A 19577-nucleotide genomic window follows, 5' to 3' on the forward strand; every position below is an offset into this window, starting at 1 on the left:
GTCAGAGGAAGGAAAAGAGGAAGTGGCTTTGTCATGGAAGCCAAAAGAAAGCCAGTCCATAAAGGAAGCGATCAACACTTAAATGGTAGAGGTCTCCTAAGATGCCTGGCTATGAAGTTATTTTATTTGGCAGTTGGGAAGTCAGCGTTGACAGACTGCAAAGTCAGGAACTAATTATCACTGTTTCTTGTTAGAGTCGCAAATGAGGTACTTTAAATAATTAATGTAAAATAACGTCTTAAAGTTTGTTTTCATAATGCTTATTTCTTTAGGGACAGATAGGAAAGGATGATAACTGGTTTAGGATCATTTGCGGGGGGGGGGTCACTGGGGGAACATTTTCCTTCCCTTCATACCAGATGTTGTATTGGTTTTCCTTTTCTGTACCTTATAGTGCTGTATATCTGAATAGGCATTCCAGATGCAGGGTTTGATATTTAAAACATGGTGTCTGAAATCTAAAGCAATGACTAAATCCCTTCTTTAATGGTACATGTTGTGCTCTATTTATGTTGCTTGTCGACTTACCAGTCCCCAGGTGTCAGTTTGCTAAGGAGCATACGTGGCATGTGTGTTCAAACGGGACCTCTGCTGTCCGCTGAGATCAACTCCCAGAGGCCTGGGACCGGACCCAAAGCTCTGCATTTTGGCACGCGTGCAGATGATGTGATGCCGGTGGTCCTGGACCACCCTTCGAGAAAGTGAAGGAAGGGTTGCACAGGCAGAGGGCCAGGCTCAGCCCCAGTGGCCTGGAGGATGTGGGAGAGCTCGCCCCTTACTTCCCATGAGCCAGAGCAGCCCTTGCCACCACTGGCACGGGAGCAGCCAGCTGGGGGCTCTGGACCACACAGGAGAGATGTGCACAGGCGAGGTACACAGAGGGGGCAGAGAGCAGCAGCCTCCCCTGCAGCCACAGATGGAAAAGCCCTGGGCAGTAAATTTCTCCTCAGAGCATTTTATATATTCCATGGCCCAGGCTTCTGGACGAGCTAATTGAATTAAAGTCATTTCTTTCTGCTTATTCCATTTAAAGAGGCAGCACCCTTTGGGTGACCCCGACCTTCTTATTTGACCTCTTACCTCCCTGTTTATTTTATTACTTGAATTCACACATGTCTTGGAGTCAGCAGGATTTTTTTTTTTTTTTAAGAAAATCCCTGGTATCTATAAATTGATTTCTTTTGGACTCTTAATATCTTGGGCAATTCATTTATAGCTAATGACAGCCGAGACAGAAATACCTGGGAGTCAGTGATCACTTTTAGAGAGCTAGTCTTCCTTTCTTTGCCTCCTTCTGTTTATAGCTGAAATACGCCGAGGATAACTAACTGTAGACTAAGTGAGCCACACAGTGACATCTTTACATTTCCTTTTAGGATAGGAGGGTGGCAGTGGGATGATGCTTTGGCATTTATGCCAGGATCTGGGCCAAAGTTTGCAGGAGATAATGCCATTTAAAGATATGTTTTTTCTGTGAAAGGAAGTAAGACTGAGTTTATAAAGAAGTAATAATATGTCTCCCTTGAGTTTCTCTTGCCAGCTGAACTATTTACAATATGCTTTTGGAGTTTGTTGCAAGGACCACACTGGGGTGAAGAAATTTTATTTGGATTAGGATCATAAGAAGCTTTGGTGACTCAGCTGAGTTTATACTTAATATGTGTCAATAAAAAGCAGAAATTTTTTCCTGAATAATGTCTGTGCTGAAAAGCTACAACACATTTTCTGAGACCAGAATACTAAAATAGATTGTTTATTGGAACCAATAGATTAGGCTGTCCATGGAACTGATATAAACTACAGTCTGTCAGTGTATAGATTTTTTTTCCCCTAGAACCTAGAATGCTGCTTTTTATTAAAAGGAAAAAAAAAAAAACAAGAATAGAGGATACAATTTTATTTTACATTGCTTGTAGTTTTTAAAAGTCAACGTACTGTAATCATCAGCTCTCAGATACTGCATAAAGGATTTTTCTCATTTTCATAAAAATATTAGTTGAGTAGAATTTTAATTTTTTAATTTTAATGTATATTTTGAAATAAATACCTTAATATTTATATGCTTGTTAAATGTTAAAGCAGTATTTTTATTAGTGTTTACTTTTAGAATAGAAAATATAGATAAGCAAAAGTGAGACGAATGGAATCTCCTTATAAGTCTACCCTCTCAAAATAATAACCATTTTGATGATTTTGGTGTATTCTAGAATGTTTTTCTATACATGCCATTCAGATATTTTTGCTTTTTAAACAAAAGTAATATCATAATGTAAATGCTTTCTGTACTTTTTAAAAAATTCTGATTCTGTGCATATCTTTTTGTGTCCCTGTGCTCACCCTGTTTTTGATGACCTTCTCTTTTAATAAGTAGTGTTGTCTGAAGACACAAAAGCACATGACAACCTACCACCCAGTTTGACATGGTGTTGTTGGACTTCTCTTGCGTTTTAAGCTTGAGGATAGAGGCTCTCAGTTTCCATTACTGGTAAAACATTCCTGTGGCCCAAAGGAGACACAGAGGCAACCAGCAAGGGAACTTTTTCTCTGAAAAGGTTTTTCCAACGTGTTTTTGAAACCACAGAGCCAGCATCCTACTTTTTCCCAAGTCTGATTCTCGTGCCGTCCCGTTCCACGCTCAGCACACAGTGTGTCTGTGCCCAGCTTTTGCCCCAGTGCCCCCGCCTGCCGGGCATACCTGCTGTGCAGGGGCTTGCTCTTCGGGTTAAGGTCCTCAGATTCATCTCTGCCTCGGCTCTGTGAGGAGTACGTCTGGGCCAGGCCCTGCTTTCTCTCTGGTGTGACTGCTTTTCTCTCCCTCCAGCTGTGATGCAGCTGCCTCCAGACAGTCCTGCTCTTGCATGAAGTGGGTCCGTGTCGCCGTGGTCCACCCTGGCCTCTGCTTCTGGTCCCTCACCCTCCACACCAGCCAGGAAGACAGGGTCCCGTCAGATAGCCTTTATTTTCCATATTTATCCATTTTCTTCCCACTTAGTATTAAGGTAGTGTAATTTTCTGCTATTCAAATAGTGAAAGTAATAAGTCAGCTCTCAGCAACTGTCTTCAATTTCAACTCATCTGCACTGTATTTAACAAACATTTCTTGAGGGTTTTAGTATCCTCTCTTTACCTAATTTATTGCTGATGTAGGTTTTTCTCCAATTTTCATTTTTATTCCATCATTTCATTTGGTTTCTGGTAGGAGTGGGCCACGTAGATGCCTCAGCCAGTGTTCTAAGTTAGATGAAACATGCATTTATCTCAGCTATTCTGTTTTCTATTGATATAATTGTTTTAAATTCAGTTTGATGTTATTTGGATTGATTGTAAGTGTAAGAGGTGTGGTAGGTGCTCGAAGAATGTAGAGTAAATTTCACGTGGATGTTAATCATTCTCAAAAAAACATTGACGACTTTAAAGAAGAGAAGGAGAAAAAGCTATGAGTTGAGAATGGACTCAGCTCCATGTAACTGAAAACTTGAAGAACAGTGACTTAAGCAAATAAAGGGTTTATTACTCTCTTGAGTCTGAAATTAGGAGCCCAGAGCTAGTGCTCGATGATGTTGTCTACATAGCTGGCTGTTGTTTTTTTGCTCTGTTGTCATTAGCTTGTGGCTTTTGTCCTCAGGACCACAAGATAGCTGCCACTCCCCCATCATCATGTTATGTTCCAGGCAGAAAGAATGAAGAAAGGGGATGGTGTAGAAAAGCAGAAGCCTCCTTATGAGACTTGGCCTTTTTAGGGATTTCCCTGGTGGTTCAGTGGTTAGGATTCTACACTTTCACTGCCGAGGGTGCAGGTTCGATTCCTGGTTAGGGAACTAAGATCCCTCAAGCCGTGCTGCCTTTTTACTTGGGAAGGGAAGCTTTTAATAGGAATGTCTCCTTATATCTCATTGGCCAGGACTGTACAGCATGGCTTTACAGCTAAAAGGGAGGTTGTAAAAAATTTTTACCTCTATCATTTAAAAAGCCAAAGCATCTGAAGTCCAGCCTAGTCAACTCTGTCGGTATCCAGCTTCTCTGTATTCTCACAGCACCCCCCGGGCTGTCTCATTATGCAGTGTATCCCTTCCCAGGAAGAGGATGCAGGGCTGCCCACCTCTTCACCCCCAGTTTTCCAAAGAAAATAGAACAGCACCCCTGGGTCTGCTCTGGGACTACACCACACGTGCACTTCACATGTTACGTGTTTAAATGAAGACTGCTTTGCCACCTCAACATGCACTTTCCCAGTGGTGGTTGTGGACGTGTAGCCATCTGTTGGCAGTCTTTCCCTGTCGTCTTGATAATCAGATACACATTTGAGACTCCTAGTTTGTGCTGGGGAGTTGTCAACCCTGGACTGTGCTGTGAGGAAGGCCACCTAGCCCAGGACTACCTTGAAAAGTGTAGGTTTTAGGTTGACAGTGAAACGTGAGCTAAACAAGGGAACGAGCCAGGTGGTCCCATGGAATTTCCTCTTTCCTTTCTTTGTTGCATTTAACAGTCACTGAAGGCTTTGGCATCCTAAGTTTTCTTCCTCACCCCAAATTCCATCATCGACCTAGGGGACTTCACTATCTTTAGTGGTTCTGAAACTCCTCAAATCGCTTGTTATAATGCAGATTTCTGGGCTTCATCTCCATAAACCCCTTCCCTCAAGGTCTGGGATGGGGCCTAGGAATCTGTATTTTAACAGAGGGCCCTGGTAGGCATGGTCCCCAGAACACATTTGAGGAGCTCTTCTTACCTGGAGAACTCATTCACCACCTCTCTACCACCTCATCTTCATTCTCAGCAAACTACCTTGCTTTCCATTTCAGAAAAAAATAGAGCTTTAGTTTTCATCAAGTGGGAACTCAGCAACTTCCTGCTAACCGAATTTATCTGAATTCTCACCTGTCATTGCCTCTTCTCCCCTCTGCCTGTTCCCCCGACCGCCCCCCCGCCCCATCAGTGGATGGCTCCATCCCCGTGGCACCTGGGAGTCCTCTTAGACTCTGCAAACGCAAGCAGGCCTCCCTCCTCTGTGGAGGGCGGGTTACTGCATCTCTGGAGGGGACCAGATGATTGCTTCCCAACCCTGCAGGTCAGAAATGCCCAGGTGCCTAATTAGCATTTGGGGGTGTTATCAAGGGCTTGGCTTCCAGTTCAAAGCAAAACATGGTAGCATCTCATTTATTAAGATTAAGGAATGAAAAACTTACAGAAGTGAATTTAAAAAATGTTACAAGGTTATCTCTAAGTACTAAAAATAGTTTTTGCTCAATAGCATTATTTTTTTATATCTTAAGGGGGTGGATAGTGAATTGGGAAGTTAAGAATGAAAAGAGGAGTGCTAACATATCAGTGATTTGCTAAAAAAATAATACAGGGGCCTACTTTTTATCTGTATTCACACGGGCACGGGAGGAGGGTAGGTCTGTCTGGCGCTCCGTCACCCTGCGGCCTTGTCCTTGCCGTCGCCCTGCCTCTCGCGGTCACGTCTCCCCGCTTCCCCATCGCAGGCCAGCTCCTCCTCAGCCTTCGGTCACACCTCTGAGCTCAGTGTGAGCGGGCACTCGGTCAGGAGCCCTTCACCTCCCTCACAGCGTCCGTCCGCAACTGCACCCTCTGACATGCTCCCACGCTCTGTGGTCATGCCTGCTGGCTTGTCTGAATCTTCACCAGCCTGTGGGCACCAGGAGGCCTGGGACCACATCCATCTTCCTGGCTTGTTGAATTGCCAGGGCCTCGCTCCTGCTCTGCCCATGATAGGTGCTCAAAAAGCAGAAGCTCGATGGGAAAAAAAGAAAACTAATGAACTCTGTTGCCACCATTTGTAGAATTTGGAACAGCTTGGCCTTTTAATTACAAATAATTATTTTACTGTGATATAATAGTTGAAATGTTTAGTGGTGACTGAAAAGTATTGTACTTGAACTAGATGACCTGGGGCCCCTAGATTTCCTCTGTCTGCTTTGTATAGTGTCACCTTCACCTGTTGTCATTGATATGAAACTGAGAAAAATCTTCGTTATTTTAATGAAAAGTGCTCAACTAACAGTTTCTTCTTGCCAAACTCATTTTTCAGAAGAAGTGTTTTTACTTCTTAAAAGCTTGATAAGCATCAGTTTTATGGAAATGTTTTTTAGTTAGTTACAAATGTTGTAAAGTGTTGGTTATTAAGTGTCTTGAAAAGAAAAATTTCTTTATTGAAAAGGAAAACTAAAAATAGGATGACAAAGTAGAACATCTTTGATGGTTCAAGGAAAAACTGATTGAAAGAACACTCTTAGGGTCTCACTCGGTGTTGCATAATTAACTTGGATATAAACAGCTTTTATTTATGTGTTTTATTTATGTGTATCACCGACCTGATAGCAATTTCATCTTCCTTTTCTGAATGCTGTTTGGGTGCAAACCCACCGCTTCCTGGGGACTGTACTTAAATGTTTCATTTTGGTAACAGTGTTGCTCAATAAATTTGAAGTTAGGGGTTTTAATTTGGTTTTAGGATTTTTAAGACCAGCTCTGGTCACTGAGTATGAAAAACAGAAAGGGGAAAACTGGAAGGCCCGGCAAGTTCTTAGCTTTGCAGCTGTGTTATTAAAAGTCTCCACTAAAAAGTCTTTATCTTTTAACCAGAAGTGGCTAAGGTTTGTAATCAGTTACCCCCTGATTGACAGGCTTTAATGTGGCTGAGAAGAAAGTACCGTGTCTCTCATCAATTGACTTTTCATCTGAACATAACAATAAACGTAGAAATCGCCACCTTCCTCCATACACGTGTGGGTAAGATAACTGTCGGGACGTTCGCGGAACACGGCCAAGCTGTGGAGGCTAAAATCTCTCTTAAATTAGACATTGAACCATTTGAAGCTTACGGTGTTAACAGAAATGAAGAGAGAGGAAGAAATCATTAAGTACAGCTACCAAGTAAAACTACATGCTCGTCTGAAAATCAGAAAAAACTTAATTCTTGCCTCTGAATTAAGTTGTATAATTTTGAACTTTGAGATCTGCTAACAAAAACATTCCATTGCTTGGAGCCACCGGTGAACAAAACCACATACAAATTCATTAACTGCCTGTTCTTGGGCAGCTTTGTACATAAAAGAGCTTTCAAGAGATTCATCACAGGCTTGTAGGATTTGGGTTATAATATTGCATAGTATCTGCTATCAAGGATAATGAGATGTAATAGATCACAAGGATAATTTGAAATCTATAGAGAATCTTAAACTCTCATTTAGCCAGTGGTTTCAGTCTTGAGCAGATCTTTTATCAGAGTTGATAACTATCCAAATTGACTTATTGGAGTTTTGTTTTTCACTTCATTCTTTTGGGGCCAGGGCTGAAAAATAGCGAGGCCTTGAAAGACAGAGATAAAGCAGGATGTAGATGACCAGTGTTTTAATATAATCGTTAGAGTTATTTCTAAATGACGATCTCAGAAAAGAAAGCGCCTCCATTATGCTTATGCTCAGAGACCAACAGTTCTCAGAGTATTGAGCCTTTACCAAAAAAAAAAAAAAAAAAATCATTCCTGACAAAGCTGCTGCTGCGAGAAAACCTATTGCTTATTGGAAAAGGCAAAACCCTTCAGTGGTTCCTGGCTGCCCTGGAAAGCACACTGTGAGCTGGAGCTGGGGAGCCTGGCTACATGTGCACCCAGGACGTGCAGGGGGCGTCCCTTCAGCGTGGGGCTCCCTCCTCTGGGACTTGTGGCCATCCCCCTTGAGACCCGTGCTGCAGGGGCGTCGTGGATTATGCGCAGGGATGCGGTGTCCTGCGAGCCCTGCTGGCCTGGTGGTGGTTTTGTGATCAGCTGGGTGGTGTGTGTGTGTATCTTCCCTTCCTTTAGTGGAATTTTCTTCTGAAAATGAGTCTTTGGAGTACTTGCTACAGTACATCCCATAAAGCAGAGAGCCAAATATTATGCCTACAGCGTATGACTCTGGGTTAGACGGTAGATTGAGTTCACTGCCGCTGGTTGACGCCTGGATCTCCGTGTATAAAATCAGACGTAATACCGACCAATGCTTGCCTTGCTTTTCATTTTAGAGCAAGCTTCTGCAAAGTTAGTCGTGTACTTTATCAGTAAAAAAGTTTTAAGTGCACGTGTGTATATTTATAAAATGTTTATGCTATTGTATATAAATATGTCATATATAACAAAAATGTAAAGTTACTTGTAAGTAAAATTCATGCATTCTTACACCAATGTATTATATTCATTTTAAGATATACAAAGTGTGTGTTTTAAAAGAGAGGGTTGAGAAGTCAAATATAAGTGAAAGTTCTCATGTTTTCTCCCCATAAGTGCAGTGTTTCTGGGACTTAAATAAATGTAAAGGCACTTTGGCATTGCAAAGTGCTTCACAAATGTAAGTCTTGTTTTTATCACTATCATGGTTAGTCCGCATTTCTTAAGGACTGCACTCCGGGCACTCCCCTGGACGTTCTAAGACAGAGGCGTGTGGAGCTTGTGTGAAGTGTTTTGCTGTTTCTCAGAGTTCCTTAAGACACCGCTTTCAAATATTAAGTCTAAGCGTAGTGGCTGGAAAAATACATCATCTTGAAGCACATTTTAATAATTACCACGACCACTGCTTATTAAGCCCTTATTACTTGCCAGGCACTGTGCCGAGTGCTTTTGTTAGACTAGAAACTAGTGTTTCTCTAAAAGGTGTCCCTCAGTGTGGACAGGAGCATGGAGGCTCCACATGGCTGGTCCCGTGGACAGTACGCCTGGAGAGACAGAGGCTGTGGGTAGTGGCATTTGCATGATTGAAGGTTGTACTAAGAGAGGTTAACTCGGTGTTGCTCCAGAGACAAGGGTTCTATCCAGAGGGAGGTGCTTCGAGGGAGTCGTCCTAACTTGATCTGGGAGAGAGAGAGAGAGACCCGTCCCACAGCTGGAGCCCTTCTGTGCAGGGCTGCCTGGGGAGAAACCGCTTCCTGTCGCCAGATCCAGGGATAGTGTCCATTCCTCCATCAGGACAGAGATGAGACTAGTTGACCCTAAGTTCCCTCTGACCTTTTAGGGCTTTATTATTCTTGGAGTCACTGTATTGCGTTTCGCTCCTCTGCTGTACCCATTTGGCTTATTCCATATTGAAGGCCCGTGTCACTGCCTTAAGATCCCTCACGCCAATGTTTGCACCATTGCCACCCTTGCCAGGTCCTCTCCCTGCCCACCCCGTTCCCTGCAGTGGCCTTTCCATGGTTCCTGAGTGAGCTTTCCTCCACTCCGGTCAGTCCTCTGTGTCCTGAAGTCTAGTCTTCCTTAAGTGCCACCCTCGTTACAGTATCACACGTTTTCTCTTACTGCAAACCATGTTACCACAAACTTTGCAGGTTAAAACAGCACGAGGTTCTTACTTTGTAGTTGCTAAAGGTCGGAAGTCCAAGTGTGGCCTGGCTGGATCCTCCACTCAGGGTCCCCCTGGGCTGAAATCACTGTGGGCCGGGGCCGTGCTTCTCCCCTGGGGCTCGGGGGCCGCTGGCAGAACTCATACCTTTGCATCTCTGCGTCTGAGGTCCCTGGACCACTCTGCTCCTAGCGGCCGCCTGGGCTTCTTTGCCATGTGGTCCTCAGGTAGCTCACACGGGGAGGCTTGCTTTCTTCTGGGCCAGCCAGGGTGTGCCTGCTTGCGACCGTTTGAAAATCTAACAACCTGTTTTTAATTATAGAGAGCTTCTCCCTGAAGGAGGCAGGCAGACCAGAGACCGCATCTGGTCACTCCTTGTCAGTGATGGCATCTGGGAGGACGTGGCCCTGACCAGTCTTAGGTCCAGCCTGATGGTTCCAAAAAGAGTCGTGGGTAGAGCTGCAGCTGTGCTAGGTGTCAGGGCTGCCTTTGTCACCATGCACCTCCCTAGGTGGCTGCTGAGTCTCTGCATGGCGGTGATTGTGACTGGGCTGGACCTCCACCCGCCAGCCAGGGGCAGGTGGGAGTGGGTTCATCGGGGTAGGGGTATCCCTCTTCCTTGGACCTCCAGAATCACCCCTGGGCCTGCGGGACAGCGCTTCTGGGCTTCTGTTGGATGGGTCACACTTCACTGGCAACATTGATTTTATGTTTATTTGTGAAGGGACAATATGAGATTACCAAATAAAATATAATTTCAAGTGCTGTGAATGAAAGAATATATTACATTCACTGTTAATGAGATCCTGGTGCTGCAAAATGATTCCATGTAATGAATCCCAGGAAATCAATGAACAGTTTAATTACCATTGTGGCAGTGCTGTGTGAGAGTATTGCTTTGGTCAGTTTTACAATTTATCAATTTTCCTTTCTTTTTCTTTAAATTAATTGCTTTGATGAAGTAAGTATAAATACATTCTTTGTTAGCTTTTGATCTTTTTTTTAGATATGTGTTACAAAATTCAGATTTCTTCCTTTGTAGTAATACTGGCCCCTGTATTATAAAAAATAATGGCCCCTGTATTATAAAAAAAATACACATTTTTTAATGTGTATTACCGTTTACAATTTGTATATTTTTAAATGAGGCAGTATTTCCATTTTGTAAATTTAATCATTGCTAAGTCTTACTAAAACATTGTCCTGGTCTTCCCTGGTGGCGCAGTGGTTGAGAGTCTGCCTCCTGATGCAGGGGACATGGGTTCGTGGTGCCCCGGTCTGGGAAGATCCCACATGCCGTGGAGCGGCTGGGCCTGTGAGCCATGGCCACTGAGCCTGCGTGTCTGGAGCCTGTGCTCCACAACGGGAGAGGCCACAACAGTGAGAGGCGCTTGTACTGCCAAAAAAAAAAAAAAAAAACCCCAAAACAAAAGAAAAGAAAACATTGTCCTTTTCTCTCTGTCATTCTTTTGTAAACTGCTTTCTATCTCTTCTCAACTTACTACTTGACCCATCACGGAGGATCCCACGTGCCACGGAGCGGCTGGGCCCGTGAGCCACGGCCGCCGAGCCTGTGCGTCCGGAGCCTGTGCTCCGCAACAGGAGAGGCCACAGCAGTGAGAGGCCCACGTAACGCAAAAAGAAAGAAAGAAAGAAAAAATTTGATGTGCTTTCTGTGTTTATTGTCCATTACCCAGTCATGCGCTGGGGGCAAATAAAAAGAAAAACACTGCTTTTGTGTGTCTACATACCCTTTTCAATTTTAAATGAAGTGAATTTTCTTTTTACAGTATTTTTAGCTTGACAGTTCAGTGACTGTGTTGCTATCTTTTCCACTATGGTGGTAATTGATTTTTAAAACTTATTTATAAAGCACAATACAAAATATTGACCTGGATATTTAGAGACATCTAAAGTTGTTTTTTATTTTGGTGACTCTAGATTTTACTAATTATATATTGAGAAAGTTATCATGGATTTTCTACACTCTTTTAACTACCATAGATGTTTATAAGTAGTCTACTTTTTTTAAAATAAATTTATTTATTTATTTTTGGCTGCGTTGGGTCTTCGTTGCTGCACGCAGGCTTTCTCTAGTTGCAGCGAGCGGCGGCTACTCTGCGTTGCAGTGTGCGGGCTTCTCATTGCGATGGCTTCTCTTGTTGTGGAGCACGGGCTTTAGGCACATGAGCTCAGTAGTTGTGGCTCACAGGCTCTAGAGCAGAGGCTCAGTAGTTGTGGCGCACAGGCTTAGCCACTCCGTGGCATGTGGGATCTTCCCAGACCAGGGTTCGAACCCGTGTCCCTTGCGTTGGCAGGCGGATCCTTAACCACTGAGCCACCAGGGAAGCCCAGTAGTCTACTTTTGGTCTAAGATTCAAGGTCTCAAAATAGAGTCAAGAATTATTTCAACTGATTTACTCTATGGAGAGAAGCAATTTACTGAGTTCCACTTTGAGAGGGAGAACCCTGCTGTCTCTTTTCCTTTGAATTCCCGCATTGATGCCATGGACCCTTTGTTCTTCCGGTACTGCTGGGAAGGAGCCTGGGTGTTGAGGACTCCTCTCCCAGTCCTGGCTTGTCACCACACGTGGGGCGACACGTGAGGAGCCACTGAACCCATGTTCAGGGCTGCTGAGTTGTGCAAAACAAGATGACTGATCCTAGAACACGGCCTGTTGTGAGGCTTAGTGGTTGATGTTGTGATGTCTGGAAAGAGGGCCAAGCCTCCGCAAAGGAGGGTGCTGCTTGAGTTTTGCGCATCTCTTGCTAGGTAGGTATGGCTAGGGCTCCTGCCTCCACGGGCTTATTATTCCATGGAGGCGCTGGAGTGTGACAAGTACCGGGAGGGAAATTGAAGGGTGATGTACCTGGGGAGGGCCTCCCGCACGTGAGATGGTCAGGGAAGTTCTCCCTAAGACGTGATATTTAAGACAAGATCTGAAGGACGAGAAGGATCCAGTTATGGGAAGAGGCAGAGGGAACAAAAAGTACAAGGACCTTGAGGCAAAAAAGAGTCTGACCTGCTCAGAACAATGCCTCATGTCCAGCACGGTACTGATTGTGTGTTAGGTGTGCAGTAAATGTTTGTTGAGTGAATAAGTGAATGACTGAATCTGAAATACCTATCTTATTTTTCACTCTTGAGTGTAATGGAGTTAAAGGAAAATTGGCATTTTTCTATAGTGAACACATATAGTTTTTATAATCAGAAAAATGTTTTGTAAAACTTTTTTTTAATGAAAGATCAGCCTACAGGTCATGTTGTTGTAGTGGATTGTTTCACATGGAGGGGGCTTGCTTGGCCGTTACTGTCTGGCCCTGCGTGGTGACGAGCTCTGCTCTGTTTCTGTATTGCAGCCCTCGTGGTCAGCACCACCTCAGCCGGATTTGCCTTGGCCCCAGTACCTTTTGACTGGCCCTGCTTCCTGCTTACTTTTGTCGGAACTGGCCTTGCTTCCTGCGCTGCCAACTCCATCAATCAGGTCAGTGTGTCACCTTTCAGCTGGATCACGATTTTGTTACTTCTTAGATGATGATATTGTCACATAAAAAAAAAAAAACCTTCCAGAATTGCACCTGTAGCTGGGAAGGTCCTGTGAACCTGTGTCCTACAAGGTCTGGGGCACAGAATCAATTTGTCTTTTCTATTGAGGTGAAAGGTTTTCAGATATTTTCAGGGGAGAGAGTGTTAGAGTATCTGCCTCAAATGACCAGGATTCGGGGTTAGGAAGTGTTTTAGGGCCGTCAGACTTTCTCCTCTTACCCACTTCAGGTACATTCCCCTGAGCTTACATTATTATGTGCTGTTCTTTCTTTGGTTTGACTTGTTTGCGTTTTAAACCACCACTATGCAAAATAGTGTATTTTAAACAAGCATATCCAGCTTAAAAAAAAAAATCAAAAATTCACTATTCAGTAAACTTGGTATGTGGAATCAGAATATATCAAAAAATTAATTAGCACATTATTTTTAATGCATCTTCCCCTCCCTATTATGTATCATTTTAAACATCAAAGTGATTCTCTAAAATAGTTTTTTCCCTCCGCCTGGTCATTGTGGGGTGCCCCAGCCTTGTGGCTTTCTCATAAGATGCTGTGGTGGAAAAGTCTTGGCTAAAACGTAAAGAAAGTCATTTTCATCACCAGAACACCCAAGAGGAGTTGGCACGCTTTTAAAACTGGAATTCAAGTTACCAGCAGGAAAACAGCTTGGCTGAGTGGATGCGTGAGTTGGTAGTCTGAAAAACATGAGCGTTTCCATTCGCTAATGCCTAACATCATTGTGTTTTTTACAATGTGTTATCAGCTTTTTGGAGAAGGATCAATCTATTTCAAATAAAGTTAATTTTCTGTTACAATTTTAAACATCAAAACAGTCTTACAGTGAGGTTCAAACAGCCCTGCTCCTTTGTCCCTCCTGTAAACCATGATGCCATCTCTTCCAAGTTGCTCCTACCCTTTGCTGCCCTCCCATATTCCCTGGCTAAGAGAATGATCATGGTTTCACAATGAACATGTTTTTAATGAAAATTGGAATAAAAAGCGGTACAAGCAAAATGGATTTATGTGGCTATTTTGGGGTCTAGGTTTCAAAATATTTTTTAAATTATTACTTTTATGTAATTATAAATCTGGGTCAAAAGATTAAGCCAGGAAAACATTCTAGTTTTCAGGCTCCTTTTAAAAATTGAAGAACTGCATTTATCCTTGGGATATTAACTGCTGTCTTCTGTTTCAATTACACGAATTTTTAAATAGAGGCTTCAGACAAAAGTGTGGAGACTCAGAAAACAACAAGAAACTAACAAGCATCAAATGGTTCAGAAATGCCCCAATATTATAAAAGATAATACAGAATGGCCTTGAGTTGGAGCTGCCTGCCTCTGCTCCCACCACCACCAGAATGAAAAAGGTGGTTCAAGAATTCATCACAGGGAAAAACCCTTCAGTTGTAGCAAAGAAATATCTGGAGGAAATAAATGATTTACATTTAGGCAGAAATTTGTGGAAGCTGAACATAAACCAAGGTTTTAGAAATTTTAGAAGTTTAAATGAGCTTAGATGGCTATGTTAGTTCGCAGTCTGTAGGAAGTACGTTTGCTTCAGGGGGTGAGTTGGGTTCTGTTGGTTTTAAACTGCTGGGGTTCTTTCTGTGCTGACAAGTGGCAGTGCCTGTCGCTTCCGTTCGTCGCCTCCGACTCCGTAGGCTGGTTTCCTCGCCCGGCCTGCCTCTCATGCACACAGCCGTCCTCCTATTCTTCTGGAACTCTCTCACACCCCCTGCAGCAGCGCTGGGCGTGGCGTCCGCCCTTCATCAGTGCTATTGGACGCATGAATAATTTCTTCATCTTACTGTATTCATCACATTGCTTCCTTCCTCTTGCCTTGGACTGTGATTTCATTGGGAAGCCTTGTAATACTTAAAACATCTCAATGATTTCCACCGCTGTCGAATTTCATGGTTATTATGGTATCAGTTAGCTTCTTAAATTACAGTATTTTCTAAATAACGTTGGAAATATTTTAGTTCTAGTGTTGTTAAGCAGTCTCATAAAATTAAAATAAGGGAACGTGAGGCGATTTTCATTAGTGCTTTTCTTTAGTGTAAGCAGAACGAAGAGCACAAGGCCACAAGGATTTGCCTGAGTTTTTGAGCAGCAGATAAAGAAAGAAATAGTCCTTGGCAAAAAGGAAGCGCTTCCTGCTTTTTTTTATCCGCGACCCGCAGCATGTAGGATCTTAGTTCCCTGACCAGGCATCGAACCTACGCCCCCTGCATTGGAAGCATGGAGTCTTAACCACTGGGCCGCCAGGGAAGTCCCTTCCTGCCTTTTTGAGGGAGCTGGCGTTCAACTGAAAGAATGCAGATGTGTGGTTGGTGTGCGCGAACGTTCTCCAGCTTCTCATAGAGTTCTATACGGAGAAAATGTCCTTCCGTCACGTTTATAATAGGATTCAAGTAACATTTCTTTTAATACTTCTCTTAGCTGTTATTCATTTAGTTCTGAGGATTTCTTCTTCGTACCCTGCTTCTGTGATCTCTCTTTGTGAAAGTAGGAAAAATAAAGCGTTGGAAAACAGTTCTTACATTTTTTTTAAGGAGGGAAAATGAGGTTTAGCTTCTGATTTATGAAGCCCTGACTAATGCATAAAGAGATTCATGTATATGTAAGAAACCACTAACATGACAATATAAAAAGGAATTACACCCATGTTTTGTAAACCATACGCATACTTCATTTAAAGCCATAGGGCAGCTTGAAAGTGGGAATGCCTTCCAAGTATGAAAGCAATCCATAAAATTCAGCGACTGGAAGATAAAATGTTATATAGATGGCTTTGACTGATCAAATCTTGTAAAACGAGAGACCAAAAGGAAGAAGCTGAATAAATTCAATTAGAATGAATTAACAAGTTGAAAGATAAGAATTATCAGAAAATTATCATCACAACTCTTGGCTATTTGACATAACAGATATTGTTGTAATAAGCTGTATTGGGGATTATTTTACTTATGTTACACATATATGAATTTTTTAAATAAAGGCCAAGAGTGTATGTCAGTAAGTGCATTTCTACAGGATGAATTTTAACAGTGATTCCATTTTATGGATGTGCCACAACTTTCCCAGCCAATCCTCTCCGGTTGCAACTTTTTGCTTCTACAAGTAATGCCACACGCACCTCTGTTTTTAAAGGACAAAATACTGGAAGTGAAATTGCTGAGAGAAAGGCTACCAGCCAAAGCATATATGAAAATGATTTAATGCTGGAATGTATGATCTTAGCAGAATAACTAATTTCTAATATTCATACAATGCTTTAGAGTTTACAAAGCGTATTTACGTAAATTATTATTTAAGCCGTACAACCTTGTGGGGTAGGTGGCATTATTTCCATTTCTGTTTGTAAAATGTTTTGTTTTGCCGTTGAATTATTCTTTTTAAAAGCAACATTTAAAATTATGATGAAAATAAAGTGTTTATTGCACATCAGTGAGAAACTATAAGTAAGTAAAAATAACAGTAACATTTTTTATTTTATGTCCCCTTGTGCCAGGCACTGTTTTGTGTGTGAGTCACAGCAGAGAAAAAGCAAAAATCCCTGCCCTTGTATCTTGTATCCCAGCACCCAAATAGATCCACTGCTCTGGTAGCTTGTATCCCAGCACCCAAACAGATCAATGCTTACCATTGTGATTTATGTTATTACTGTGCAGACTTTTTTCACGCACATACCTTCATGTTAATTTCTCACAGAAATGATATATATATAATATGTATATTTTCTATATATTTTTTCTTTTAAGTAGTATGTCATTAATGTCTTTCCATGTCGATATTTGCTATATAGCATGAATTTAAGAGTCCTATATAGATATACCATGATTTGTTTAATCGGTTTCTCCTTATTTGACATTTTAGGGATTTTCAATTTTTGCCCAAATAAATAATGCTGAGCTGAAATTCTTGTAGCTGAATCTTTGAACATGTCCACAACTATTTCTTTAGGTAGATTCCTGGAATTGTGCCCCTGTATTAAAAGATATATAGTTTTCAAAATAAAAATTAAAAATTAAAAAAGATATGTATTTTAAGTACAGCTTATTTTCTTCCCTGAAGGTCTTTTTTTGTTTGTTTGCTTCAAATCAACTTATGCTTCCACTTGGCAGTGTGTGACAGCTCATCACTGACGCTGCGTATTAGAAAATCTGTGCTAGGTTTATAGGTGACCTTAGATGTGTCCTTTTAATTCAAAGTGTTTTGATTCCTCAGGAGGTAGAGTGGTTTTTTATTTGGGGAGACTGTTTAAATGCTTATTTGCCATTTCTGTTTGCCCATTTTGCTGTCCGATGCTTGCCTTTAAAGTTTAAGAAGTCTCGAAGTACGTAGATTGGATTAACTTTTTCTCATGTAAGGTCGGAATATTTTCTGCAGTTTTTTGGGGTTTTTTTGAAGTGCAGATGTTTCATATGTTTATACAGTCAGGTCTTTTAATTTTTAATACAGGGTTTCTTAGTCTTGGCCCTCTTGACTGTTTGGGCTGGAAAACTTTGTCCTGTGCATCCTGGGGTGTTTCCCATGGTCCCTGGTCTTTGCCCACTGGATGCTGTTAGCACCAACCCCCTAGTTGTGACACCTGAAAATGTCTTCAGACTTTGCCAAATGTTGCTTGGGGACCACAGTCCCTTGGTTGAGAACTACGGCTTTGATGATTTCTACTTTTGGTTTCACTCTAGATCCTGGCTACAGCTCCTGCCTCGGGCAGTCTCTGGCCCACCTTTCTTCTTACATAACTGCCCACTGATGGCTGGGGTGACCACGTGGCCTGGTTTATGCTGGTGTTCCTTGTGTAATTATTAACAACGCCCCTTTTAACTCAGTTTAGACAAATCCTATGTCTCTCTCTTCATAGCCCACCTACACCTTCCATCTTTCACTGTAAATGTGGTGTGGTAAAAGCATCTTTGTATCAAATGATTTGGGCTTGGGTTCTGGCTTTTTTACTCCTAAGTGCACTGATTGGACCCAGGTCACCTGGCTTGCCTCACCTTCACCCTCTCTGTAGTTACATGTTGGATCTCCTGTCAGGCTAATTGTGGTGCTGTGTGTGTGCCTGCAAATAAGACCAAGAATATTTTCCTCCGTTATTACTCTGCTGTCGGTAGATTGTTCAAGAAGTTTGATGACTTGTTTTGTGTTGGATCTCTTTAGTTTTTATAATATCCCTGGCATACTGAATACTACAGTTGCCATTTACTTTCAGGGTAACTGGCTCTATTGAGGGGCAGCCTGATAATTCGAAATGTCTTCCTCCTATTGAGCCAAAGTCGGCCTCCTTATCCCTCCAAACTATGGGTCATTGCTCTCCTGTCTGAGACAGTTCAGTGTCCCTTCTTCCTTGTGACCGTGCTCCCAGTCTATCACTTCCTAACTGTGGTTAATAGGCTCTTGTGGTGTTGCAGTGAAATTATTCATCTGTAGCTCATCCCTAGGGGACGCTGAACTCCTTGAGACCAGTGATTATGATTTACTGATCTTGTCTGACCATCACCTCTTCCCACAGCATATAGCTGGCCAGGAGGGTGAAATTCCAAAGGAAGTCATACTGGGAAAAAAAGGAATATTTATGGGGGAAGCCAGGGAAAGTAGTAAGAAATTTCCATAATAACAGTAGTCGCAGCTGACACTTATTTCGCACTTAACCAGATGCCAAGTAAGGTTCTAAGCATTTTGGAAGTATTAGCTTGTTTGTTTAAATCTAGGTTCATGGGATTTCAAAAAATGGCTCCTTTGAAAGATGAAATAAATGATGAATGAATTCATAACCTAGACTTAGCTCAAAGAAGAACTATTGATGTTCTCAGAGACTTTATTTTGGAGAAAATTACAAGAAAGGCACAAAACGTAAGTAGAGTTTCAGATCTGAGAGGTAGGTTATAATTAGAGAGGTAAAGGAGATAAGGTCATGTTATCTTTGGGATCTAGTGTATCAGAATGGTGAAGAATTTTTATGAAAGGAAATGAAAGAGGTCAAGAGGTGTGAATAAAATAGGGTCAAGAAGAGACCTGTATTTTGTTTGATACTGACAGTACTTGAGAGACTGAAGTAAGGTAAAAAGGAAGAGCTTTGGATAAAGAGCTCTGAATTATAGGGTGGGTAGGGCAAAAGAAAATTCACAGCCTTTTAAGCTGTGAGAGGAGAGACAGATAAAGATTTTCCTGTTTTCCCAGTGAATATGAGATTAATATCTAAAGCATCTTTCTCTGTTTTCCCTTTCTCTGATTTTTTTTTGTTTTGACTCTGCAGTCTGCCTTGAGCAATAGGAGTTGACTTTCATCTTCCATGTTGAACAGAAGTGGTTCGGAAACTCGGTGTTGTATTCTGGGAGAGGAAGGCTGATGTCCGCGAACACTGGCGATGTGATGTATAGAACATATCGTCTGTGTAAGAAAAATCAATATGAGAAATGTATTTTTCTTCTGAATGTTGTGATTTGTTTGACTTTGATGTTTTAACTGGTGGGCAACTTGCGTTCACTCCGAGGCTTCTGAAGTCTGCAACTTGTGGCTTATTCAGATGACTCACATTAGCTACTGCGCTAGATCAGTTTTGCAGAGTCTTTGAATAGCATGTGGGAAAAAGTCTCCAACTAAATATGTTTTTTATATAAGGCAAATGATGAGCATTACTGAGCAACGTCAGAAAGAAAATGCGTTTTCAATGCAGAGTCTCTTT

At 42.1% G+C, this 19577-nt stretch overlaps 1 protein-coding gene across 1 annotated transcript in view; it reads left to right on the forward strand.

Moving 5' to 3' along the window:
* Positions 1-19577, forward strand: part of COX10 (cytochrome c oxidase assembly factor heme A:farnesyltransferase COX10) — a 109481-nt gene that overhangs the window by 8783 nt on the left and 81121 nt on the right. Inside the window, exon 4 of the mRNA XM_007462644.1 lies at positions 12696-12820. Coding sequence (XP_007462706.1) covers positions 12696-12820 — 125 coding nt within the window. The remainder of the gene's footprint in view (positions 1-12695; positions 12821-19577) is intronic.

The sequence above is a fragment of the Lipotes vexillifer genome, unplaced genomic scaffold (genome assembly GCF_000442215.2).
Source record: "Lipotes vexillifer unplaced genomic scaffold, Lipotes_vexillifer_v1.1 scaffold982, whole genome shotgun sequence".
NCBI classification, from domain to species: Eukaryota; Metazoa; Chordata; class Mammalia; order Artiodactyla; family Lipotidae; genus Lipotes; species Lipotes vexillifer.